A 23,044-nucleotide genomic window follows, 5' to 3' on the forward strand; every position below is an offset into this window, starting at 1 on the left:
TATTCACTCCACGATCTAAGGAATCAGAGAGATACAAACATAAATATCACTGAAGGAGAGACTGCTCCCAGAATTTGTCAGCATTGACAACAAGCTTATTAATTTATTTTGGAAGAACTAATTATACAGCTGAAATATCAAAGAACAAACCTTGAGCATGACGTTGTAAATAATTTATTCTCCAAACGGTCTTAATTTATGCAGGAAAACACAAGTATTAAGAAGCTACAATGTGGCATGTTTATATTCATGTATAGCAACATGTTGTAAAGAGGTTAAAAACAAAACAAAAAACCCCCAGAAAATACCAGTAAACTGAAAACATCATTTGTAACACAAGCTTGATAGCACCTTACACTCTTCAACAGATGAAATTAATAATGATAATAATAGCATTCACACTGAGTATTTTCCATGACCCAGGTACTGTCCTATGCAATTTACATATATGAAACCATTTACTGCTTAATCATACAAAGTAGGTACTTCACTGTCCATTTTTCAGATTAGAAAATCAAGGCCCAGAGAAGTGCACTTGTAGATATTTAAATCCAGCAGTCTGGCTCCGAAGTCCACTCTCTAAACCATAAAATTTACATCTGATCCTTACGTTAGTTTTATAATCTACACGAGCATACAAAAATAGTGGTTGCAATATGGACATGTCCACTGAGGCCTAGAGCGGTTCACAGATAATATCACAGAGCTTTTAAGGGCTCAAATTAGAACACAATCATCTCTTGACTTCCATTCCAAGCCTCCTTCTTACTGTACCATAATCAGTTCTTTCTTAGGTGCCTATATACAGACTAGCAGTATCCAATAGCATGTTGTGTGATGTTGGAAATATACTAGATTTGTGTTGTCCAATACAGTAGCCTTTAGCCACATGTGACTGTTGAGCATGTTAAATGTGGCTGATGTGTCTAAAGTACTGAATTTAATTTAATTTAAACTAATCCAAATTGAAATAGCTAGTGACTATCATATTAGAAACACAGCCATAGAGGCCATGAAAGGTCTATCGATTTTGCCTGTTACAATTACTTTTCAAACCAAATTTACTTCCTGGCTCTGTTTCGATGCTCATTTAACAGCTCATCAGTCCATCTCAAGCTCTATTGAAAATAAAAGACCACCAAGGGGTTTATAGAAGCATGAGCTCTGTGATCTTACTGGGTGTTTGCCTGGCAATTTCACCACAGCAGACTCGGCTATAAATTGGAATATGTGATTCACAAAATGTAATCAAGGAAAATATTTCCTGAAGAAAAGCCATCACACATTTTCTTACACATTGAGGATATAGTTTGTTTCCAAAGAGCTGGAAAAGGTCTCAAGATAAGGCAAATGTGAAGCCCACTGACCAGTTGCCAATCGCCTGGTCTGCCTGACATACTGCTGCAAACTGAAACTTAAGACATGACCACCTCAAGTCCTTCCCCAGTCACCAAACACGTAGGATGTTCATTGTTTCCTTGTTCTTTCACCATTTTCTTTTCCTAGCTGAGAAAACTGAGGCCAAGATAAAGGTGAACAATCTTACCAAATAGTCATAGGCTTAACAGGTAGTATATCCAAAAATAAAATCCAAAATATTGGTTTCTGTAGGGGTTCAGAACAAGTCACCCCAAGATGTGCCTCAGTGGTATTATTTTGACCCTGTGGGTTCATGAGAAACTTTTGCCATCCCCCACTTAACTATCTAGAAGAATTTAAATTAGGAGTCTAACCCATGACAAGAGTTATCACCAGAAATGACTTTTAACCTACCTATATGGCGGGGCAAACTAATACTTACTGAACATGTGCTTTCTCTGCAATGGAAGCCCCAAGGTGCATTACCTCATCCCTAGCTCAGAATGTCATATATACCCATATTCCCTTTCTGTCTCTGACTGTCATGTATGCAGGGTTCCCATACATCTGTATGAAATTAAATGTGGTCATTTTCTCTTGCTAATCTGTCTCATATCTATTTGATTATTAGGCCAGCTGGAAGAACTTAGGAGGGTAGAAGAAAGTTTCTTCCTTCCCCACACTTCCTACTTCTAAAATTAAATTCTGGAAAGCACTGTTTCCCATGGAGGAAAATACAACAATTTTTTCTGCAGTTTCTCTATTGATGTATGTTCCACTGCTAAAAATATCTCTATAAGTTCAGAGAGCAAAGTAATGCTGAACCAATAAAAGATTTAATTGTCATTGTTTAAAGCAATTTTTACACAGAATGCTTTATTAGCATCTAAAATCCATTGCAGAAACCTACCTTTGCCCCCCAAATCATTACTTTTGTTCCCTATGATTTTGACGTTTATATGAAGTTTGTGCATAGAATTATTAAGTAAAACACTAGGAAAAAACATGCTTTTGAAGCAATCCTTTTGATCGACACAACTGAAAGAAGGTCAATGTGTTTTCAAATTTGAAAAAACAAAAAGTTAGCATGCTCATCTACATAGGGAAGCCAATAATGTGAAGGCAAAAGAGAGCACTAAAGTTATAGAATGAAAGAAAAAGCTGGGGTATTTAGCTTAAAAAATTTAGCAAGAATTCCTGCTTTCATCAGTGGAAGGATGGGACATTGTAAGAAATGGTCACCTCATCTGAGGCATGCTAGTAAGATAATCATCACTTTCTGTACTCGATCCAGTTTTGTTTATTTAAAATTGACTTTCCATATGGTTACTATAAGAGGAAGATTAAAAATTTCCAGTTTAATCTGTTTATTTTATTTCCACATCTTGGCCTGAAGAAAACGCCATATGGAATGAGAAAATCATGGAATCCATCTTATATCAGTGCGAGGAAAATATAGTATATATCTTAGTTACTTTTTATTTAGATAAAAAGTATTAAATATTTATACTCAAAACTTTGGAGGGTTGAAAGCTATGTGCTTTTAATTAATTAATATGTAGGGAGATGTTAAATATTACTTTAAATAAAAATTATAAGACAATCACAGCACATTCCAGACCTTCTGTTCTTTTAAACCACTACCTCGATCTTGAGGTAGGATTCTGCCTGAATGTTGAATGTAACTTCAAATAAGGATACTTTTATATTATAAAACGTGTTTTCCTCAATTTACACTAGCCAAATGTGAATCGAAAGCAGGGAGTGAGTCAAGCCTCTAATATATTGCTCAAATGTTAATAAACACTTCAGTATCTTCTTGTTCTATCTTGTTTACAGTCTTAAATTTGGAGCATTTCACAAAGTAAGGGAATTTATATTCAAAATGTGCTAACACTATTAACTACCTGAAAAACTCTTCCTTTTGTCCACTATGGATTTAGTAATAGTTATAACAATAGGCCATATGGATTTTTTAAAGTTTTACATTTGTAATGTTAAACATATCATTCTGAAATAAAAATAAAATTATTCCGACATTTGAGATTTAAATTCTGAAGGTTTACGTTATATGTTTTCACCAATTTTACTTCTTTTATTATGTAAGTGTGGCAGGCACTGCTTCCTGTTTTCCAATATGTATGCCCTCCTGTTCTACAATAATAACATTTTTAGCTTAGCTGACCAGCTAAAAATTATGTTTCCCAGAATCACTTGCAGTTAGGTGTGATCATAGGTGTGACCAAGTTCTAGTTATTAGGGTATGAGCAGAAGTGACATGTGCAACTTCCACAGAATGGCCTTAAAGAGAAGGATTTGCCCAACTTTAGTCTTCTTCTTATTAGCAGGAATGTGAAAGTGATGGCAGGAGTTATGGCAACCATCTTGGACCATGAAATGGAAGCCAAGTCTTGAGTATGACAGAACAACAAGACAGAGCCTAGGTCTCTAACTCCTTTTTGGAGGAGAACCACTATACCAGCCAGAATTTTTACATCAGAGGAAAGGAAACAACTGGCATGCTGAAGTTATTATTAACATTTGGGGGGGGTTCCATTATAGTACATAAACCTATAACCTAGCTAGTTAGTATAACAAGTAATAAAATGATGTGTGTTTTGTTCTTAAAAATAATTATAAAAGTATGTGCAAAGAACTGTTCTTCCAAGCCACCTTGCATCCAACAGTGCTGCTAAAGTATCTCCAGAGAAAATAAACAATTTACATTATTTTACTGGGTCCCAAAATGGCAGTCCTCAGGTTGGTCGCTCACCTTACTCACTGGATCTGGCCCAACTGATTGTAACCACTTTCCAAAAACTTAACCCACCATCAAAAATGTGCCACCAGACCACTGAAACACATGAGCCACAGGTTTTCTTATTCCCTTCCCTACACTGGCAGAAGAAAATAGGTAGTAGAAATGGCATTCTCCTTTCTCCCTTTCTCTCTCTCTCTCTCTCTCTCTCTCTCTCTCTCTCTCTCTCTCTCTTCACCCCCATCCCCCCCAAGGTCCCCTGTCAGCATCAATACCCAACAAACCAAGTCACCTTAACCTTAAATTATATCGACTGCACCACTTCCATCAAGAGGGGGTGAGGAACAGAGATGGAGCCAGCATGCTGGGGTTCAAATACTGGCCTTGCCACTCTCTGGCTCTGTAACCTCAGTGGTCATATCTGTGAAATGGTGAGAATTACATTGGTTGATGCAGGTAAAACATTTAGAAGAGTGCCCACGCATAATATGGACTCAGTAAATGTTTTATATATGTGTGTGTATGTGTGTATTATATAGGTGTGTATACATATACGTGTATGTACCATATATGTGTATATTTGTATACAACAGGTATGTATGTTATACATACAACATATATATGCACACAGGTCTGTCTGCATACATGTATGTTATATATAACATATAAATTCATTTTATATATAATAGGTATATATATACACACACACATATATATATATGTTTGTGTATCTCCATCTCTTGACTGATTTACACAAATATTTTGATTTCTGTGAAAACCAAGTTGATTCATAAAAACAAAGTGCCCTTCTGTCCCGAGTTCAAAACCTCATCAAAGCTTATTCTCCTGCATTTGTAATATACCTAATAATTAAGTGCATCTGCCACTTAAATATGCCCTACGGGGTTCTGAAACGCCCAGCAGGATCTTCAGCTGCTCTGGCCCAACCCCAGGAGGGGGATGTGGCATGTGGGCACAGAACATGAGGGGTGCCTAAGGCAGCAGTCTCTGGACCTGCCTGACAAGACTTTGAACTATAATTTTATTTTCTCAGTGACCAAGGGAGCTTGTTAGTGCCATCAAAAAAGGATGCTAACATAGAAATACAAACACACTGCCAATGAAAGAGTTCCAGAAAGAAAGAAATGGATCAAAGAGAAGCTCATGGTAGAAGCAGTACTCCTCCCTATACTGCCTCCAAGTTTTTGGAATGGAGATAAAAAAAAAAAGAAAAAAGAAAAGCATTGTTGCTATTGCCTATGTCTTTCAAAGTAGGACAGATTTCTATTACCAATGTGGATCCAGAATGCAATTTATGCACGGATACATTTACAGAAATTGTTATTCCCCACTTATCCAGAACTTGAAATGTTCTGGAAGCCTCAGTCATTTGCAAAATAGTCAAGTATAAAAACACTCAGGGTGGGGGTGGCCGGATGGCTCAGTTGGTTGGAACACGAGCTCTCAACAACAAGGCTGTCGGTTCAATTCCCACTTGGGATGGTGGGCTGTGCCCCGTCCCCTGCAACTAAGATTTAAAATGGCAACTGGACTTGGAGCTGAGCTGCGTCCTCCATAACTGGATTGAAGGACAACGACTTGGAGCTGATTGCCTCTGGAGAAACACACTGTTTCCCAATATTCCCCCCAAAAATTGTAAACAAAAACAAAAAAAACACTGAGTGGTCAACAGCTGCCACAAAGTCTACTCCACAAATCTCCTGGGCACCCACTCCAGGCTACTGCATGGAAAATAATGCAGCATTCAGAACTGCTTAATTTAGTTTACAAAGAACATATATTCATTTATTAACTCATGTGTGTGTGTTTTAAGGACGTTCCATCTTCAAAAAATAAAATAAAACATAGCAGCATATTGGCTATAATGGGAGCTCCATGACAGCACAGGGAAAATAGAAATAGACTGAAATATTTAAGTCTAGCATTGCAGGGACTCAAGTGAGAAGCGGGCACTTCCACCTCAATACTTTCTGCTAACCAAAGAGACCCATATGGAGCCGAATTACAATTCTTCCCGAGTTCCTCAAGTATCAAGAACCAAACAGTGAAGGTTGTTTTACTCCATTAACCATGGTAAGAACACATGTAAGCTATTTTTTAAATATTCAAATTTTTAAATGATGGAAATTTAAAATACCTTTAGTGCCCTATAGTAATAACTTCTGGTATTTGTCAAAACAACTTATGTGATCAAGTCATTCGCTGAAATGCCAGTTAAATGAGGAGTGACTTATTGGATGTGAGAAAATTATGAGTAGAGATTTTTATGAGCAATCAAACTGTAGATATTTTTCAACCAAGGAAGCACAGCCTGCCATTTTAAGTACAAAGTTACCATGGCAACAATAACATATACCCTATCTCCTCTACTCTAAAGATAAGTTTTCATAGGTAATAAAATTATAGAAATAATTAAATGAGGCATTCCACTTAAGATTAAGCTATGTAAGAGACTAGAATTTGTCAGGCATTCATTCAAGCAACACCTTAATTATTAATAGCTTTCAGGTTCCTTCAATGGTGTCTCTAGGCTTCTAAAGAAAGAAGCATCATGTAACGATGATGTTTCAGTATGTTATTATTGTTACTGACATCATTTATAATTTAATTCTATGACACAACTATGGTTTTGATCAGTTTTATTACCAACTATATCTATTTTCCTAATTGCATTAATGTAGCAATGATAATTTGTTACATTCAGAAAATGCCCTTTTTCAAAGGTCTGATTCTCCCCAAGTGAATACTTGGGTGTTCAGCAGGACGTTCACTTGTAAAAGCAGCATCATTAAGATAAAATTAAATCTGAAACTTGTTAATACTGTCATTAGAATAGCCAGCTACTATGTCAAAGAAGACAGAAATGCCTACTCTATGGTAATATATGTGGCAGGAATGTAGACCAGAATTGGTACCATTGTATCACCAGAATACAATGCTTTTTTGAACACATTCCTGTTGTTTTGCTTTTAATCCTTATCATGGTTTTTCTCCCACCAGGCTGTGAGCTCTTCCTCAAGGCCAAGGACTCTCTTATTCACCACTATAGTTCTTGCATTTACAACTGCACTTGGACAGTGAATGTGCACAATGGAAGTTGGGAAGCTGGCTGGTAAAACATGCTATGTCTCTAATAATACCTTTGATAATATCAACAAAGCAGCAACATCATAGCAGATAACCACCATGGACGTTCAGAGCTTGGACTTCAGCTGTTAAGTCTTCTTTCTCCCTAGGCATCTCTGTAGCTGACTGTGACAATGACAAAATGTTAGACCTTCTCTGCAGCATTATAGAGACATTGCCTCATGGGCATAGAAGCAGAGACAACTCCCAGTTACCTGAGCAGACAATCTACAGTGGGGCAAATCTTTGTTTCCTTTCATGGTCTCTTACTTCCTTAACTTCTCAACTTCCTTTATTTACTTATTTGGAGAAGCTATCTAAACTCTCTTCAACTTCAGGGAAGGGTCAAGAAAGGCCAGACCTTTTATCAGAGATGTCAAATCACCGTATACCAGTATGATGAACATCATAAAGAGAGATTACGGAAAAGGACTGGAGGTGGGGGTGGGAGGTGAAAAGAAGAGAGTTTTCTACTGACCAATATGTGGCTCTGTGATTTTTATTTGATAATATTTTCATGAATAAACACCTGCTTTCAAATATAAAGATAAGTACTATAATAAACAAGGTTGTGATTACTGGATGTTTCATATTAGGATAAACTCTTAATTCTAAGAAACTAAAGTACAGGTTTCCCCATTCTCAATGTTACCCTCAAAGAGCAATTTTATGTTTATTTCAAGTAAAGCTCATGACTGTTTAGCAGTTTTATAGACACAATACTAAAGAATAAGACTTTCCTGTGTAGAAATCTCAGTAAGTGAAATTATACTGGATTTTTCTCACAAAGATGTTAAAGTCAGATGTACCAATTGAAAACCCATAGTAAGACAGATATAAATATGTTTAGAAATAATTAAACTGTATGGACATAAACATTTGACACCTGGAAATGACCATATTTTTACCAATTTCAACTAAAAATATGGAGGAAAAACTCTCCTGCAATTGTCAACTATAGTTAATTTTCTATGCCAATATTAAGCCACCAAGAAGCACTTGTTAAATATAAGTGAAATAAGAGACTGAACATAACTGGAGAACTTCCTCCATCTCATATGCAGCAATTACCCAGACAGATGTACCACATACTTGAAGAAAACGGAGCACACAAACCCACATTTACAGAGGAGATAAATTAGGGGATGACTCTTTGCTTCACCAAAGGATTCGCTGAAGAACAGCATTCTTTGGTTCTTAACTGTTTGTGAGGGTAACTAAAGGTTTGGGGGTTTAGGTTTTTTTAGAAACCCAAAGCCAGAGTCCTTTGAAGATTAATCAAAATGAGGCAATTGCCTCCTCTGCAAAGTTTCGGGAAAAAAATGAATGTGTACTTCTTTTGTCTCACTGTAATACCAGGCTGGGAGTAGCCCCCAGGACAGAATATTTAGGCCGCTACCTTCTTTTTAGCGTATTGGACAGCTAGGCTGTATTAGACTGAACCATATTAAAATGCCAAATTTATATGTCAAAAAATTGTCAAATGTCGTCTCTTTCATGTGTCTCAACTTAAGATCTTCAGGATTGGGAAAGTCGGAAATTTGATACTTAAACCAGCCGTTGCTACTGTTCATTAGCATCAGCTCTTAGGAGAAAATAAGACGTTTAAATCTATTGCTTGAAATGAAATGGTGAATGGAAAAACTATTTGCTCATTTCAATGTTCTCTGCTATTTTCTTTTGTTACATGAATATTTGAGTATTCTAGAAAGAGGCTGAGATAATAAATAAGATCTTTCAGGTAAAAAGCATTTTCCAAAGCTAATTATGATTCAGTTTTATATCAGACCCGCTATTATCATTTGTTTCATTATTCTTATTACAAAGAATGCCTTGTTCATGGTAAGAGTTTAATGGATATCAACTGAATTAAACAAGTAGGTCCATATCAGCTCCAGTAATTAGTGACATCCAGGACTAGGTTTGTTCGCATCAAAGAGGCTTGTGTTGAAGGTTCCCCTTCAGAAAGGCACCTTCCGAACTAGGCATCTCCTTCTATACCTGGGTCCCTTTATTTGGTGTCCAGAGTGTCTTGCCCTGTTTCAGTCCAAATCCCAAACTTTCCCATGTGCTATATGTCTTAAAGGTCTACAAAGAATGTCTTTCATAAATTCAAAAGTTCAGTCTAAGTCAGTATTTCCCAATGGTGGTGCTCTTGACATTTGGGGCCAGATGACTCTTGGGGGGATGGGTGGGCCCTGTGCATTGTAGGATGTTTAACAGTATCTCTGGCCTCCATGAATGTGTGCCTGACTCTCCAAATACTGCCTCTCCACACTGAGGAAAGAAAAGAGCCTGCCCATCTTCAAGCCACTGACCAAGTAGAGATTTCTAAGCAACAACCCACTCTATGTCACAGTTACCCTGGTCAGAAGTTTTCTTTTTCTTTTTAATGATAGCTTCCTTGTCGTGTTAGGCTGAGGAGATGGCAAGTCAATCACCAAGTAGAAATACCGCCATTTTTGCTCAAATTCCTAAATGCTAAAATAAGATGATAAAAAGTCAAACTAACTTAGCCTTTATGTCCAAATTTAAACTTCAGTTTCAAATTCTAGAGTTTCTACATTGAGAGATTACATCAAGACAAAAACATAAGACAGAATGAAGTGAATGTTAAGAATGGATTCTTATGATTGGGGGCTTTCAGAATTTGTCAAATCTAAATGTCTGGAGGGGGTGGGGAAAGAGAGAGACAGAGAGAGAGAGAGAGAGAGAGGGTTTTGTTCTGGCCATCATCATCAACAATAAGGGAGTAACAACACTACTGAAAATTGCATTTCCAAAGATATGTTTTCGGAGAATTTACATTTGTGATTTCTGTTACCTCCAAGTAAATAAAAGTTTGAAGCCTTGTGGAAGAATATTTCTGTGAAGTGATGGGTAACAGCCGCGTATATAATCTCATTCGACGTCTGAGTAAACTACTTCCAGAATAAATCAAGCTGGAGCTTCAGCCCAATGCCGGCCTCTTCTTTGCAGGATGAGCAGCTATGTAAAAATATCCCAGGGAATGTTCTCCATTAAACTACTTAGGGAAGCTAGGTAATCCTGATGAATAAAAGTTTATTTTCACGAGTAACATCACCAAACATGGGAGTAACTTCCAACAAAAGAGCCACGTTTAAATAATTCTAGCGTAATCTTAGCTGCATTGCTCTAAGATACTGGTGGAAAATGGGCGTTTTTTCCTTTCTCTTTCAACTAAAAATTTGCATCTTGAATGTAAACTTGGTCTTTGTAATGGAGCAAATCAGGTCATATTTTTCTTTTAGAAGAAATCCACATTTTAACATATTGAGGGTTTCATTTTCTTATCTTATTATAGTATGTCAAGAGTTGGTTTAAGTAAAAATCTCTCACTTCACTTCAGTTCTTAAAGACCAGGCTGGTCCGTGATAACTCAGAACCGGCTTCCCCTACAGCTTCTGTGCTAATCTGAACAAGTTTGTCCACTCAGCTGCACTTTCAGAAGTCACAGGTCCATGGAAGGAAACCATGACATGCCATGGCATTAGATTTGACCCTAGCGGATTTTCTCTTTTAAAACAAGCCACAGAAACTACAAGGCTTTAATAGATTATTTAAAGGTGTGCAAAACAATTATTGGGGTAATGTAAAAGACCACCTAATTGTATGAAGAGATATGCCACTTATGCAATTGGAAGGTTCAATATAGTAAACACTGTGACTATCATGAAAATTATTCTGTAAATCCACTGTAATCCCACTCAAAATCCTAACAGGGATGCTTGTGGAACATGAAAAGCTGATTCCAAAGCAAAAAATGAAGAATATCTCAGACACTTTTAAAGAAGAAGAAGAGGAGAAAAGTTCTCCTAGGAGATATCCAGGCATATTATAAATCTACAGGAATTCGGATAGTGTATGACAGTGTATTAGCACATGGATGGCAAAACAGACCAAAGGAACACAGTGGAGTCCAGAGATATACATACATATACAGTAGGAAAATTTAATACATGAGAGATGGTATTATATAAAGGTAGCAGGGGAAAGAATGAACTAATGTACGTGGTGGTTTATGTATAGGGAATATAAAATAAAGACTGATTTCTAACTCACACTATTCCAAAAAGCTAAAATCCTAATGGAATAAAGACTGAAAAATGAAAAAGCATACTTTTAAAAAACTTTAAAATACATTAGACTAGAAGTACATCTTCATAACCTTGGAGATGGAACAATTTTAAAACAAGGCACAAATCATAAAAGACTAAAGGAAGAGATTGATAATTAGGGCTTTATTACAATAAAAAAAATTCAGTACAACAAAAGATGTGTGCAACAAAGTTAAAAGATAAGCCACAGAGAAGATGATATTGACAACATGTTTAACTAAGGGTTAGTATTTAGAATATACAGAGAATTGCTACAAATCAATAAAGAAAAAAACAAATAAGGATATAAATGAAAGCGAAAACCCAAATGGCCAATAACCTACCAAAAAGTTTCAACCTCTCTGGGGATGTTCAACACAAAAAACATGAAACAATGAAATACTACTTTATACCTATCAGATTTTTGAAAAATTAAACACTGTGACAATACTAAAGGCTGGTGAAGATACAGAAAAACTACTATATGCTCATACACTACTGGTGGGAGTATAAATTGATACCACTGCTTGGGAAGCAATGGTGACACAATTGTGGTGACACAATTTGAAGCCAGCTTTATGTGATGACAAAGCATTCATTTTGCTGACTACATCATTACTTCAGTCAACAAGATGACAAAATTCCTCACTGAAGAAATGAAGGCAGATTATTATTGCCTAAATCCAAACAACACAAGAAGAAGTTATTTTGGCAAAAAACAGTTCTATATCGATTTCTAAAAAATTTCAGGATGAAAACCAAAATCAGGCCTTCACCCCTCTTTGCAAACCTGCACTTCACGTGGAACCAGCCAACAGTTCACTAACTACTGTTAATTCAGACAATTTCTAAAACTCCATCTTCTTCAGGAAACTAATGGAGGGAGGTCTCAACATCTGTTATATCCTTATACCCTGAAGCCATAAAATACTCATACTGATCATATCCTGAATAAATACACGACATCTACAACTTCCTCTTTATTCATCACTTCTCATGATGTATTTTCCATTTCGAGGGGGATAATGGGGAGGCCTTGTCTTAGCAATCTCGTCCGCTGTGTACACGTTTTTCATGTACCATTCTCATCTCTCAATTATTTTCAAAGTCCTTCTCACACCTGCTTTGTCAATGTTTTCCCCTTAAAATGGAAGGTAGGAGCCAGTGTTTTACGCACTTCCTAGCACAGCTCTGCGCAGAAAGGCATTTAATAAATGCTTTTAACCATAATGATTTAGAAGCAGGTCTATTTTTCGGACAGCAAACATCACCAGTTTGAAAATAATGTTATTAATGTTGATCAAAAGCTGCCAGACATAAGAGTTCATACTGTATGATTCCATTTAGATAAAGTGCAAGAACAGACAAAACTATGTCGACAGAAAGTAGGAGTGAGTACCCCTGGGCAGAGGGGCCTGAAAGAGTGCACGCGGGGGATTTCTGAGGGGCTGGTAATATTCTGCTTCTTAATCTATGCACTGGTTTGTAAAAATTTATCACCGTGTATGCTTATGATTTGCCTACTTTTAAGGTCTACGTTATACTTCAATAACACATTCTTAAATCATTTATAATATTCATGCCTCTTACGAAACATCTAAAAATATTTGTGACAAGATATCATTCTATGATAGAGCTCAGTTTTTGGTAATCTAGGATAGTGGCCTTGCGAAATGGTAATAATTCATGGAATGGCAATTCATCTCTTCAGTTTTCTGAATCCTGTTTTACTTATCATGGAAATTGTCAGAATATGCCACATGAGAAAACTAAAAGGAAAATGCAAAATAGAATACTGCATCAAATAAAGTTATCTGAAGGGTCTGGATTTCTCTGCTAATTACATCTTCATTCTTTGTTCCTTGTGCGAAGGAACAGATGCCTGAATGTAAGCTGCCATTTTAAAATCCACCATTTAAACATTCTTTTCAGGGAGTCGACGTGAAACATCACATTCCTAAACCTAAAAGAGTGACCTGATGCACATACAAAATAGAAGATTTTCTAGACTCTGTCTACTCTTTACTTCCAACGTTCCTGCTCTTTTTACATTAGAACTATTTTGCAAGGGCACTCCGATCTCTAAGAGAACACCAGCTTGAGGTCTCCATCTGGGGGGATGGGTTGATATGGGGGGCAAGGAGATCACTGACTGTTGGCAAAGGATCTCTGTGAGCAACATGGGGAAATCAGTCCTTCCTCTTCCAACTGCTGCATCTCTCAAACACATGGAAAAACATAATGAAGCCATGACTACAGACCCTAAGGACGGAACAGGAGGTGCAGGAAGGTTGCCTTAAAGGCTTACTCTGGGTAGATTTGATTATAGCTAAGGAGATGAATTCTAAATTTGGAAAGGCCATCAAGGTAATTAAGAAGTGGGACAAGATCCTTGATGTCTTTCTACTTAATGAAGAGAACAAAAGATGATGAAAATGATTTTAATAAGCGAAACAAACTTGATATAGATTCCTTGGTAACAAGGAACAAGTTACCAAGTTCCTTGTTCTGATAAAGCGCACTGAACATCAGAACAAGTTACCAAGGAAAACCAGGCACTCTCTATTCCCAGGGGTGTTTGGTCTCATTATTGAGGTGGTTTAGGTACCATTTTACTGTAAAGAGAGCGTGAATTTAGGTGGTCTGAAAGGCTTCCCCTTATATTTCCAGATTCTCTGGTGATGTTGAAATAAGGTTAAAAAAAAACAACACAAAACTTCCTTCGGCTTGAAAAACCAAGCATCCCTTTGGAAGGATGACACCTTTTAAACCAGAGATCTTCCCATTCTGCAGATGTGCTCAACCAAGTCCTCAATAATGCCACTACTCAGATTTTATAACATTGTGAAGCACAAAAGGTTTTCAATCCCTCTTAATCTAAATCAGTGGTTCTCAAAATGGGGTGATTGTTGTTTGGCAATGTTTGCAGACATTTTTGGTTGTCACAACTAGGGGAGTGTTACTGGCATCTACTGGTGGAGCCCAAGGATGCTGCTCAACATCCTACAGTGCACACGACAGCCCTTCACAACAAAGGATCATCCAACCTAAAATGTCAGTAGTGACAAGGTTGAGAAACCATGCTTTAAAAGTGCATTTGAAAGGGAAGAAAATATTTCTTTTATTTCAGTATCTGTCTCCATCTGGTCCAAAGAAGAAAGTAGAATCTAACAGTTCACAGAAAACAAATAAATATGTAAGCAAATACTATGCAATAATTCGAACTCAAGGTTATTTACAATAGAGCTTGTCACACCAAATTCAAATATACTGAGTCATATACAGCAATTAAGAGTAAAATTCAAAAGATCAGGTTTAAAAGTACTTTTTCCCTTGGCAGATTTTGTTTCTAACCAAATAAGCAATTTTTACTTCCAGACATTAAAATCCTATTTTTTGATTACTAGAAAATGCACTCCTTTTTTAAGTAGTCAGCTGATCTATCAGATATAATTATCAAATGTAAATATCAACCTACTAAACTTTAAAATGGCCAAGATTGATCAATAAAAATGAAAAGAATACAAATTAACTGTATCACTAGGGATGAACAGGGGAACATCACTACTGATCCTACAGATAAGAGGGTTAAATACATAATACAAGAATACATGCGCAACTTTATACCAATAAAGTTAATAACATATAAAATGGAAAAAGTACTTGAAAAATACAATTTATCAAAACTGAAACAGAGAGAAAGAGGAAATCTGAAAGTACTATCCTTGTTAAACAAATATAATTCAAAACATTTCCACAAAGAAAACTCCAGACCCAGGTGAATTCTTTCAAATATTTAAGGAAGAAATAATGCCACTTTTAAAATTAATAATCAAATAAACAAATAGACAAGAACCAGGTTCCATTTCACCAGCCCTTCTGCAATCACACTAAAGATCACCCTTCCCATGCAGAAAGACTCACACATCCTTTGTTCTCCAATTTATCCTTTGAAAGGGAGGAGGCAATAGACAAGATTAAAAACATTTCCGCAAGATTCATTTCATGCGTCCATTTGGAATCTGTTAAAATTTGTTACTCCTTATCTGGCTTTTAGTGCCCCTCCTCCATCTTATTTTCTATTTTACCCCACACCTATTCTCTGCTATGGCCAGGCCAGTTTCTTCAGGATCCCACCAGTAAACCTTGCTCACTCCTACCTGACTTCCTTATTTACCCTAATCCTTCTCACCCTTCTCAACACACCTAAAATCCAAGTCTCCTCTGGAAGCTTCATATAAGATAGAAGGTCTCCCCCTTCTCAGAACTCCTGCTAGACTTTTATTTGGAATTTTGCAATTAGACACTAATGATTCCATCTCAGTGGGTTTCTTTTCTCTCCTCGGGTGGAATGTCATTTCCCTCCAGCTGTTGCTTCCCTGCTTAAAATCTCTTCATGATTCTCTATGACCAACAGGGTAACTAAAGAGCAACTTCTTTGCTGGTCTGGCCTCTCTTCTAGCCTCAGCTCTCCCCTCGCCCCCACATTCAGGCCATGCCCAACTCCTCAGTGTGCCCAAGCAGCAGCCTCTGCCATGCCTCCTGCTTTTGCACATCTGTACCCAGAGACTGGGATGTCATCTCCCAGACACTGACCAGTCATCCTGCTCATCCTTCAAGACTCAGATCAAAGGTAACTGCCTCCCCAGGGCAGTTACCCCGCCCCCTTTATATTCCCTTCAGACAGAGGAAATTATTCTACAGAACCTTGATCTTACTCCTATTATAGTTTATCTGCCCCTCGGCTGGGTCTTATTCATTTATTCATTTTTTTTGTTTCAAGACTTAGCACAGTACCTGCCTAATCTGAGCAGGACTCTGAATGCTCGCTGAGTGAGCACCTGTTTTATATTCCCCTGAGAGCCGCCATGGGGATGGGCATGTAACAGGAACTCAAAGGCTTAGAGATTGGCACATGCTACTTGCATGGCAGTACAACAGGTACTCATTTAACCCAAATGCACAAGGTGAAAATGGAAACACAAGATTATTGTTACCTTTTAATCCCTAGGGCAACAATGAATTTTACTGAAATAGTGCTTCACTCCAAGCACAAGAAGGAAGAATTTTTCACCGGAGAGAGGAAAATATTTTATAGCATCAAAAGAAAAAAGCTAAAGGCAAAAAAATAAAAGTAATGAGACAACACCAAAACTGCTCTTTAAGTTGTTTTCGTGTCTGTATGCCTACAGCAATCAAATTACTTCTAAAGTGACTTCAAGCCCTGAATTCTGTTATTCTATGAAAATCTGTGCTAAAAGTATTAATAGCATCAAAGAACAATAGATGTCTTTTGCCCTATTTAATTTTAGTATAGTTTATCATAGTTTGTAATACATAAATATAATTTCACATACCTTGAAGTCTATACATTTATAATGTAGATAGACCTTAATAAAGTACATTTTATATGACAAACCCTTATCCTTTCAACAAATATTTGTCGAACACCTAGAATACGCTTAATCATTGGAATGAACATTGGGATACAACAATGAATAAAAGAATCTTTGTGTTTGACAAATTTAGTATTTGAACAGAAAAGAAGGCATATCAAGAATACTAACAAGCCAGCTAATAGTAACCAGAAAATCATGTTAAAATTATTAAATGGATGATATTGGCTTAAAAATACAGTAGAAGCTCACTTTCTAAAGTTCACCTAATGTACCCACTAAATTACCCCATATTCTCTATTCTTTTTGTAAACCACACCGACCACTGTCCACGGAACTTGGACTCAGAGCTATTGTCAGGATATCTGTGGATGACTTCTGCCACCAGATGAATTGTGTACCTAAGAAGAATCAGTTGTGTTTGTTCCTAAACTTGTTTATGCCAGTTGTTTGTTACTACAATTATGAATTTTAATTCAATATTACACAAACTAATAAAATATGAGTGCCAAAAGAAATATTTTTTATTTCTTTGAAAACCAAGCTGATTGCTTTGGAAAGTCTTAATAAAGGGGAGTCACTGGGAAAAACAGTTGCCAAAAAAAAAGTACAGGTAGGACAGTTTGAAAGGTTTCAAGGGAGTGGGATAAGTGATATAAAAGGACTGTGCATACAGATTGGTTCCCGATGCCTTTAGTTCTCATTCTAATGCAAAAGAATCTGAAACTAGAAGTCAGAAGCCAATGAATGAATTTTGGCTGTGATTTACACATAAGAAAGACTTCAAGGAATTCCAACCAGGACTCACACTCAAAGCAAAGACTACAACAAAACATTGGTGAATTAATGTTTAAAGTTAACTAAATGTGTAAGACACAACTGTGGCACTTCATGATTCACCACTTCAGCACTGTCAATAAGCCATCTAACTGCTTGACCCTGGATGCGGCAGATAAGGATCTTCTTGAAGAAACCCTTGGAGGGGTCAAGTGGTTTGGGCAAGACCTTTTTCTGAATCAAAAATATACTAAATAATTAATTACTTCCTGTTTGTCACAAACAGTACTCTGTGCTTTTGGGCTATGAGGTTTATTCAAAATTTCAGTCTGCATGGGAGACTTGAGGGAGCTCTCCAAGACCAAGGGTGGGCTGTTACTAGATCTTTACACTCAGAGGGAGGGAGGCTAGCACATTCTGGGAATACTTCCTGCCCAGCTATTCATCAGGATAGCATTCCTTTGTCTCCAATTGCATCTGAATTCCTGAGCAAACTTCCAGAACCAAATGTTGTATGCACGGATCCTCAGTGTTTCCTTCAGAGTCTTGCCTCTGAAGGTGGCGTGGGCCCTGTGAGGGGAATGGGGGTGGGGGTGGACAGGACGGGGGTGGGGAGAAGGAAAGACTCTGTGAAACAGCCAGCTCTAAAGAGAAGAGGGCAGGAGAAGCCAAAGCTGGAAGCACTCCTCCACCAGTCTCCTTGGAGAAAGGCCAGTTGTCCTGTTGGCAGGCATGTCAAGATGCCAGCATTCGATGCAACTACAAATGATGGCTGTGATGCTGGTTTCATGGGAACAAATAAGTGTTCAAACAATTAGGGAGCTGTTTTCTCACGTTTTTCAAGCATAACATTGCCTTCTCATTTCTTTTTTCTAATCACACCCATTTCAATCTGTAAGAGCCCAAATAAATAATTTCATCAAATGCTTTTATTTTGTAGTAAACTGAGATTAAGAAAATGATGTACCCAAGGTCACATAGCAAGTGAGCGGAGTTGCTGGGGCGGGCACCCCAGGGCCTCTGGCTCACCCTGCTTTTCCTCAGTTTCCTGGCCCTGGGAACCAGGAGCACCAGCACCACCTGGGAACTTGCTAGGAACACAGAAACTCAGGCCCTGTCCAGGCCCACTGAATCAGAAACTGCTGTTTTAATAAGCTCACAGGTGATCTGTATGCACAGTACAGTTAAAGAACTGCTCTAAACCAATCTTTTAAATGCTATTTTGTGAAGTGTTTGAGTGCATTTAAGTTACAATCCTCATGAAAACGTCCTTACCACAAAATGGATCAAAACAATTACTTAGCTGTTTTGCTGTATCTGATCATTTCACATGCAATTTTCATTTAAAATTACAGGCAGCTAATGAAACAAAATCAGCATTTCTCTCTGGATACAAGATCCATATTAAAGCAGGCCGGATATTCCGCAAATGCCTTATAGGAGGTTATTAGACTGAGTCCATTTAGTTGCTATGTCTTCAGGCCTATGAACAAGGCAACAGAATCAAAATTCTGTTAGGCAACATGACTTCCCATCAGATAAAACCAGAGCAACATCGAGAATGTGTGTGTGTGTGTGTGTGTGTGTGTGTGTGTGTGTGTGTGCATGCATATGCACAATGGCCAAATGTGGAACTCTTCAGCCAGTGAAATAATTAGTTTCATCACACTCATTTAGGTGGTGTACTGCATACAAACAATACATCAACATCTTCCCATTGTGCAAAACAACCAAAGTTACTGAATAGTCAAACACACTGCAAACAACAATTGGCTCATTGCATTTACATGAACCATCCAGAATAGACAAATCCACAGAAAGTAGACTAGTGGTTGCTAGGGGCTAGGTGGGAGGGGACAATGGGGAGTGACTTCTCTTGGGTCCAGGGTTTCTTTGGGGGGCGATGAGGATGTTAGATAGTGGTAGTGGTTGCACAAGTCTGAATATACTAAAAATCACTGACTTCGTACACTTAAACGTGTGACTTGTAAGGACATGTGAATTGTAGCCCAACAAAGCTGTAAAAAAAAATCAATTGGCTCAACAATAAAAAAAGTTTTAAGATGCATTGAAGGATAAATTGTACATACCACCACTGCTCATTATTTTATTTTTTTAACTTAAAGACTTTGAATACCTTAAAATTTGAGGCTGCAGGGGCTTTTATTTACACTAACGTCACCCATTTTACCAGGAAATTAACTGATACCAAGTTAAGGAAGTGACACGTATAAAAACCAAAGTCCCAACTCAATGGCCCAATGGTCAGAATTTTCCCAGCATTACATCATTTCAATTAAAACATTCATAGGGTATGTTCGGTAATTAAATACATCTGGAAAAATAAAACCAGTTCATGGCCCTGTGATGTATTTACTAAGAACCTACCAAAGAAAATCAGTGTTTCCTTTTTAGCATGAGGGAACTTTTTTTTATTGTAAAAACTAAAACCCAGGCTACTGCCAGAACCAGTGAGGTATGTGCAAATTAACATAAATTGGCAATTAAAGTGTAGAGCCAACAATTGTCCAAGACACGGAATACTTCCTTGAGAACAGGCCGCTGGTTTGGGCATTTGCTTCATGAGAACTTCCACACCTATTGAAAAACAAAACCCTCATCTAAGCCCGGGGTATTGTGAAAGCCATTCTCAAGAAGGTGTCCATGTGGCAATTTGAGGCTCAATTTCTAGCCCACACAAATCCCAAAGCTTAGCATTAAAAAAACAAATAATTTTATTTCAGGAAAATTTGTTAATGCTTCCCTCAATACTGCACCTCTGTGTATCTTCAACATCTCTGCCCCTAAGTAATGCCAAAATAGTTACAGGCTGAGGGCAGCTCTGATTCTGGAGTCTGAACCTCATTTAAAAGAGAGTGGTGAGTGATGTCGGGGCATTAAGAGAAAGTAGGAACCAGAGTTACTGGTCGGGAAGGATTTTTACCCTAGCTCTCCCCTCACTTCTTGGTAAGAAACTTTCCTGTTGGATTCAGGGGCCTATTTCCTCTCATATTTTGATCACCTAGTAAATTTAAAAATATTTAACCATAAAATTATTTGTACTTCCTTTCACTGTGCCCTCCTTACTACAGCGTCACCAAAATGTTAATCCAAAATGTTAATCGGCACAAAATTCCCTCCCTCCGCACACAAACACACACACTTAATAGCAGAGGGAATGTAGGGTGGGGGTAAATGGCAGGGAATTCCCCAGCCCTCACCATTAACCCGCAATGGTTAAACCCACTGACTTCCTTATTAGAAAAGCTTCGGAGGGGCTCTTCAGTCTGGCTTTTGTGGTGCTGGTGGCTGGAGTCTGTCTGCCACTCGACAAGGATAACAGAACGGGGAGAGAACACCCGTTCCCCAGTACAGCGCTCACACATATCCAGGGGTGCAGCGGCATTAGGTTGATTTCCACTGCACTCGACGAGTTTCCCTTCCGATACCGAGTCCCCACTTCACATGTTGCTGACCGCAGCATTTGGGGGTGTTACCGTAGGAGGTGACAGAATCCTCCAGCAGCCTAACATCGGCCCCAGGCCAGGTTGGAGATTTTCAGTCTCCTGAGCTGGGCTATCAACGTTACTAGTCAATTTTCCAACTGCACTGGAACCCGCTTGGCACACTGTCTCCACCTGCGCCCAGCCAGGTCCGCATTTTGATAGTTGAACAGGGGACAAAGAAAAGAAACCCTCTGTCCCGTTCTGTCCCTGTCCCCTCTCACCTTCCTGGTTTCAAGAGTCATGGTTCTTCAGTGAGGTCTTCCGAGAGATTTGGGGAACTGGGCGTTTGTTTCAAGTGGGTTTAAGGCCACTAGTACCACGGCAGGGTGGGACAGGACCGGACGCGGAGCTGGGAGCTCGGGCGATAGGGAAGGAGAGCGTCCCGGGAAATCGGCGAGAAGCTGCTGTCTACCAACCCCTCAAAATAAAGCAGGAGCCGGGCGCCCGGGACGCTCCGTCTGCTCTCTCTGAAACCCTCCCGGGAGCCCCGCTCTTCCCTCCCGTGAGATGCTTGTCTGGGGGTGCAGCCGGTGTGCAGCCAGGGCGCCTACGCCCCCAAGATGAGGCAGGGACGCGCACCTGGGCGTTGGGGACACCTGCGCCGCGCCCCTCCCACTTCCATCCTCCGCCCCCCCCACCTGGGCCTCGTGGCGGAGGTGCCCCAAGGGGCCCCACCTGAGCGTAGGTGGGCGGGGGCTTGAGGCGGTGGCCGTGGCCGTGGCGCGAGGCCAGCACGTTCGCTTACCCATGGCTGGAGACAGGCGGGAGGGGCGCGGGCTCCCCGGGGACGGCAGAGCCGGTGGCACAAGTTTGCAGGTTGGGCGGGCACGTGCGCGGGCCGGGCTCCGGGCGGGCTTCGCTGGGCTGCTGGCCTGGCGGCTGGCGGCTGGCTCCTGGCTGGTTCCCTGGCCGGGGTGGGAGCACGGCGCGGCTCCGCCTGCACTGGGGGCCGGCCGCGCCGAGAGGGGCCCTGACGTCAGCGCCGGGGGCTTTGTGCGCCCGCAGCAGGGCCCGAACCCGCTGCAGGCACGCGGAGGCATCGGGCCAACCTCGCGGCTTCCCCTGGGACCCCCACAACGAGCTCCCTGGGGTGTGGAAACCGGAAAAGCCAGCGAGGGGGATAGGGAGAGTGGGGAGTGGGCTTCCAGGATCTCGGAAAAGACAATTCTCAGCTGGAAGGGCTTTTTGGTCTGTCATCACCCATTGTGCAGATAAAGAAACTGAGGCTCGGGACACTGCCTCAAGGATACCCAGTGTTTGGCAATGTTGCTTCAATCCACATTTTCGGATCCATTTGTTCACTTACGGGCTGTGGGTGGTTACTTAATTCAGCAGGTTTCAACCTTGGTTGCGCGTTGGAATCAGTTGGAGTTTTTGAACCCCGATTTCCTCAGGGCCTCGGTGGGTGTGACCGAGGCAGTCGTGCTCAGAAGCTCCCCAGGTGATTCCAATGTGCAGTCAAGGTTGCCATCATGGACTGGAGTTACTTGTGGGTAACAAATGACTTGGAAGGGCAGAGGCAGCGCTATCCGGTCTGCGGTGGTGACAGATTTGCTGGTGACCGTAACCAGCCCACTTGCTCCCTGGAAGTTCACCCCTGGCAGGCTCTGGGAGGCGTTGCAGACTCACCCAGATCACCGCTTCTCGGGCCTCGCGCTTGAGCCTGGAAGTGAATTAATGGTTTAACATGTCCGGGGTTTAAATTCTTTCTGTCGCCTTAGAGAAGAATTTTCCTGTTTCCAAGGGTATTAGAGTAGCTCTGAGACCCTGCAGTTTTTCTACGGCTAATGCTTTCTGAGGCATTACTGAGCCCAGCAGTCCTCCCTGGTAGTTTATGTTGTGCTTCTTTATTGGTTTGAAAATACATCGTGTTACTTGAACCGAGGGTTACATAAACAGTAACAGTACGTAGTACACTTAAGGGACATTTAAGTCAGAAGAAAGAGGGTCAGGACTGAGAAAGGGTGGAGGAGGCAAACATTT

General features: G+C 39.6%; 1 protein-coding gene across 2 annotated transcripts in view; it reads right to left on the reverse strand.

Moving 5' to 3' along the window:
* Positions 1–22,254, reverse strand: part of GPM6B (glycoprotein M6B) — a 152,809-nt gene extending 130,555 nt beyond the window's left edge. The window contains exon 1 of one of the 2 annotated variants that reach the window (XM_019746290.2): positions 21,807–22,116. In XM_019746290.2, coding sequence (XP_019601849.2) covers positions 21,807–22,101 — 295 coding nt within the window. In that variant the 5' untranslated portion in view covers positions 22,102–22,116. Of the gene's footprint in view, positions 1–21,806 lie in introns of both variants that reach the window. The other variant, XM_019746289.2, reaches the window with a different exon arrangement.
* Positions 22,255–23,044: the final 790 nt, after the last annotated feature.

Source organism: Rhinolophus sinicus, chromosome X (genome assembly GCF_036562045.2).
Source record: "Rhinolophus sinicus isolate RSC01 chromosome X, ASM3656204v1, whole genome shotgun sequence".
Taxonomy (NCBI): domain Eukaryota; kingdom Metazoa; phylum Chordata; class Mammalia; order Chiroptera; family Rhinolophidae; genus Rhinolophus; species Rhinolophus sinicus.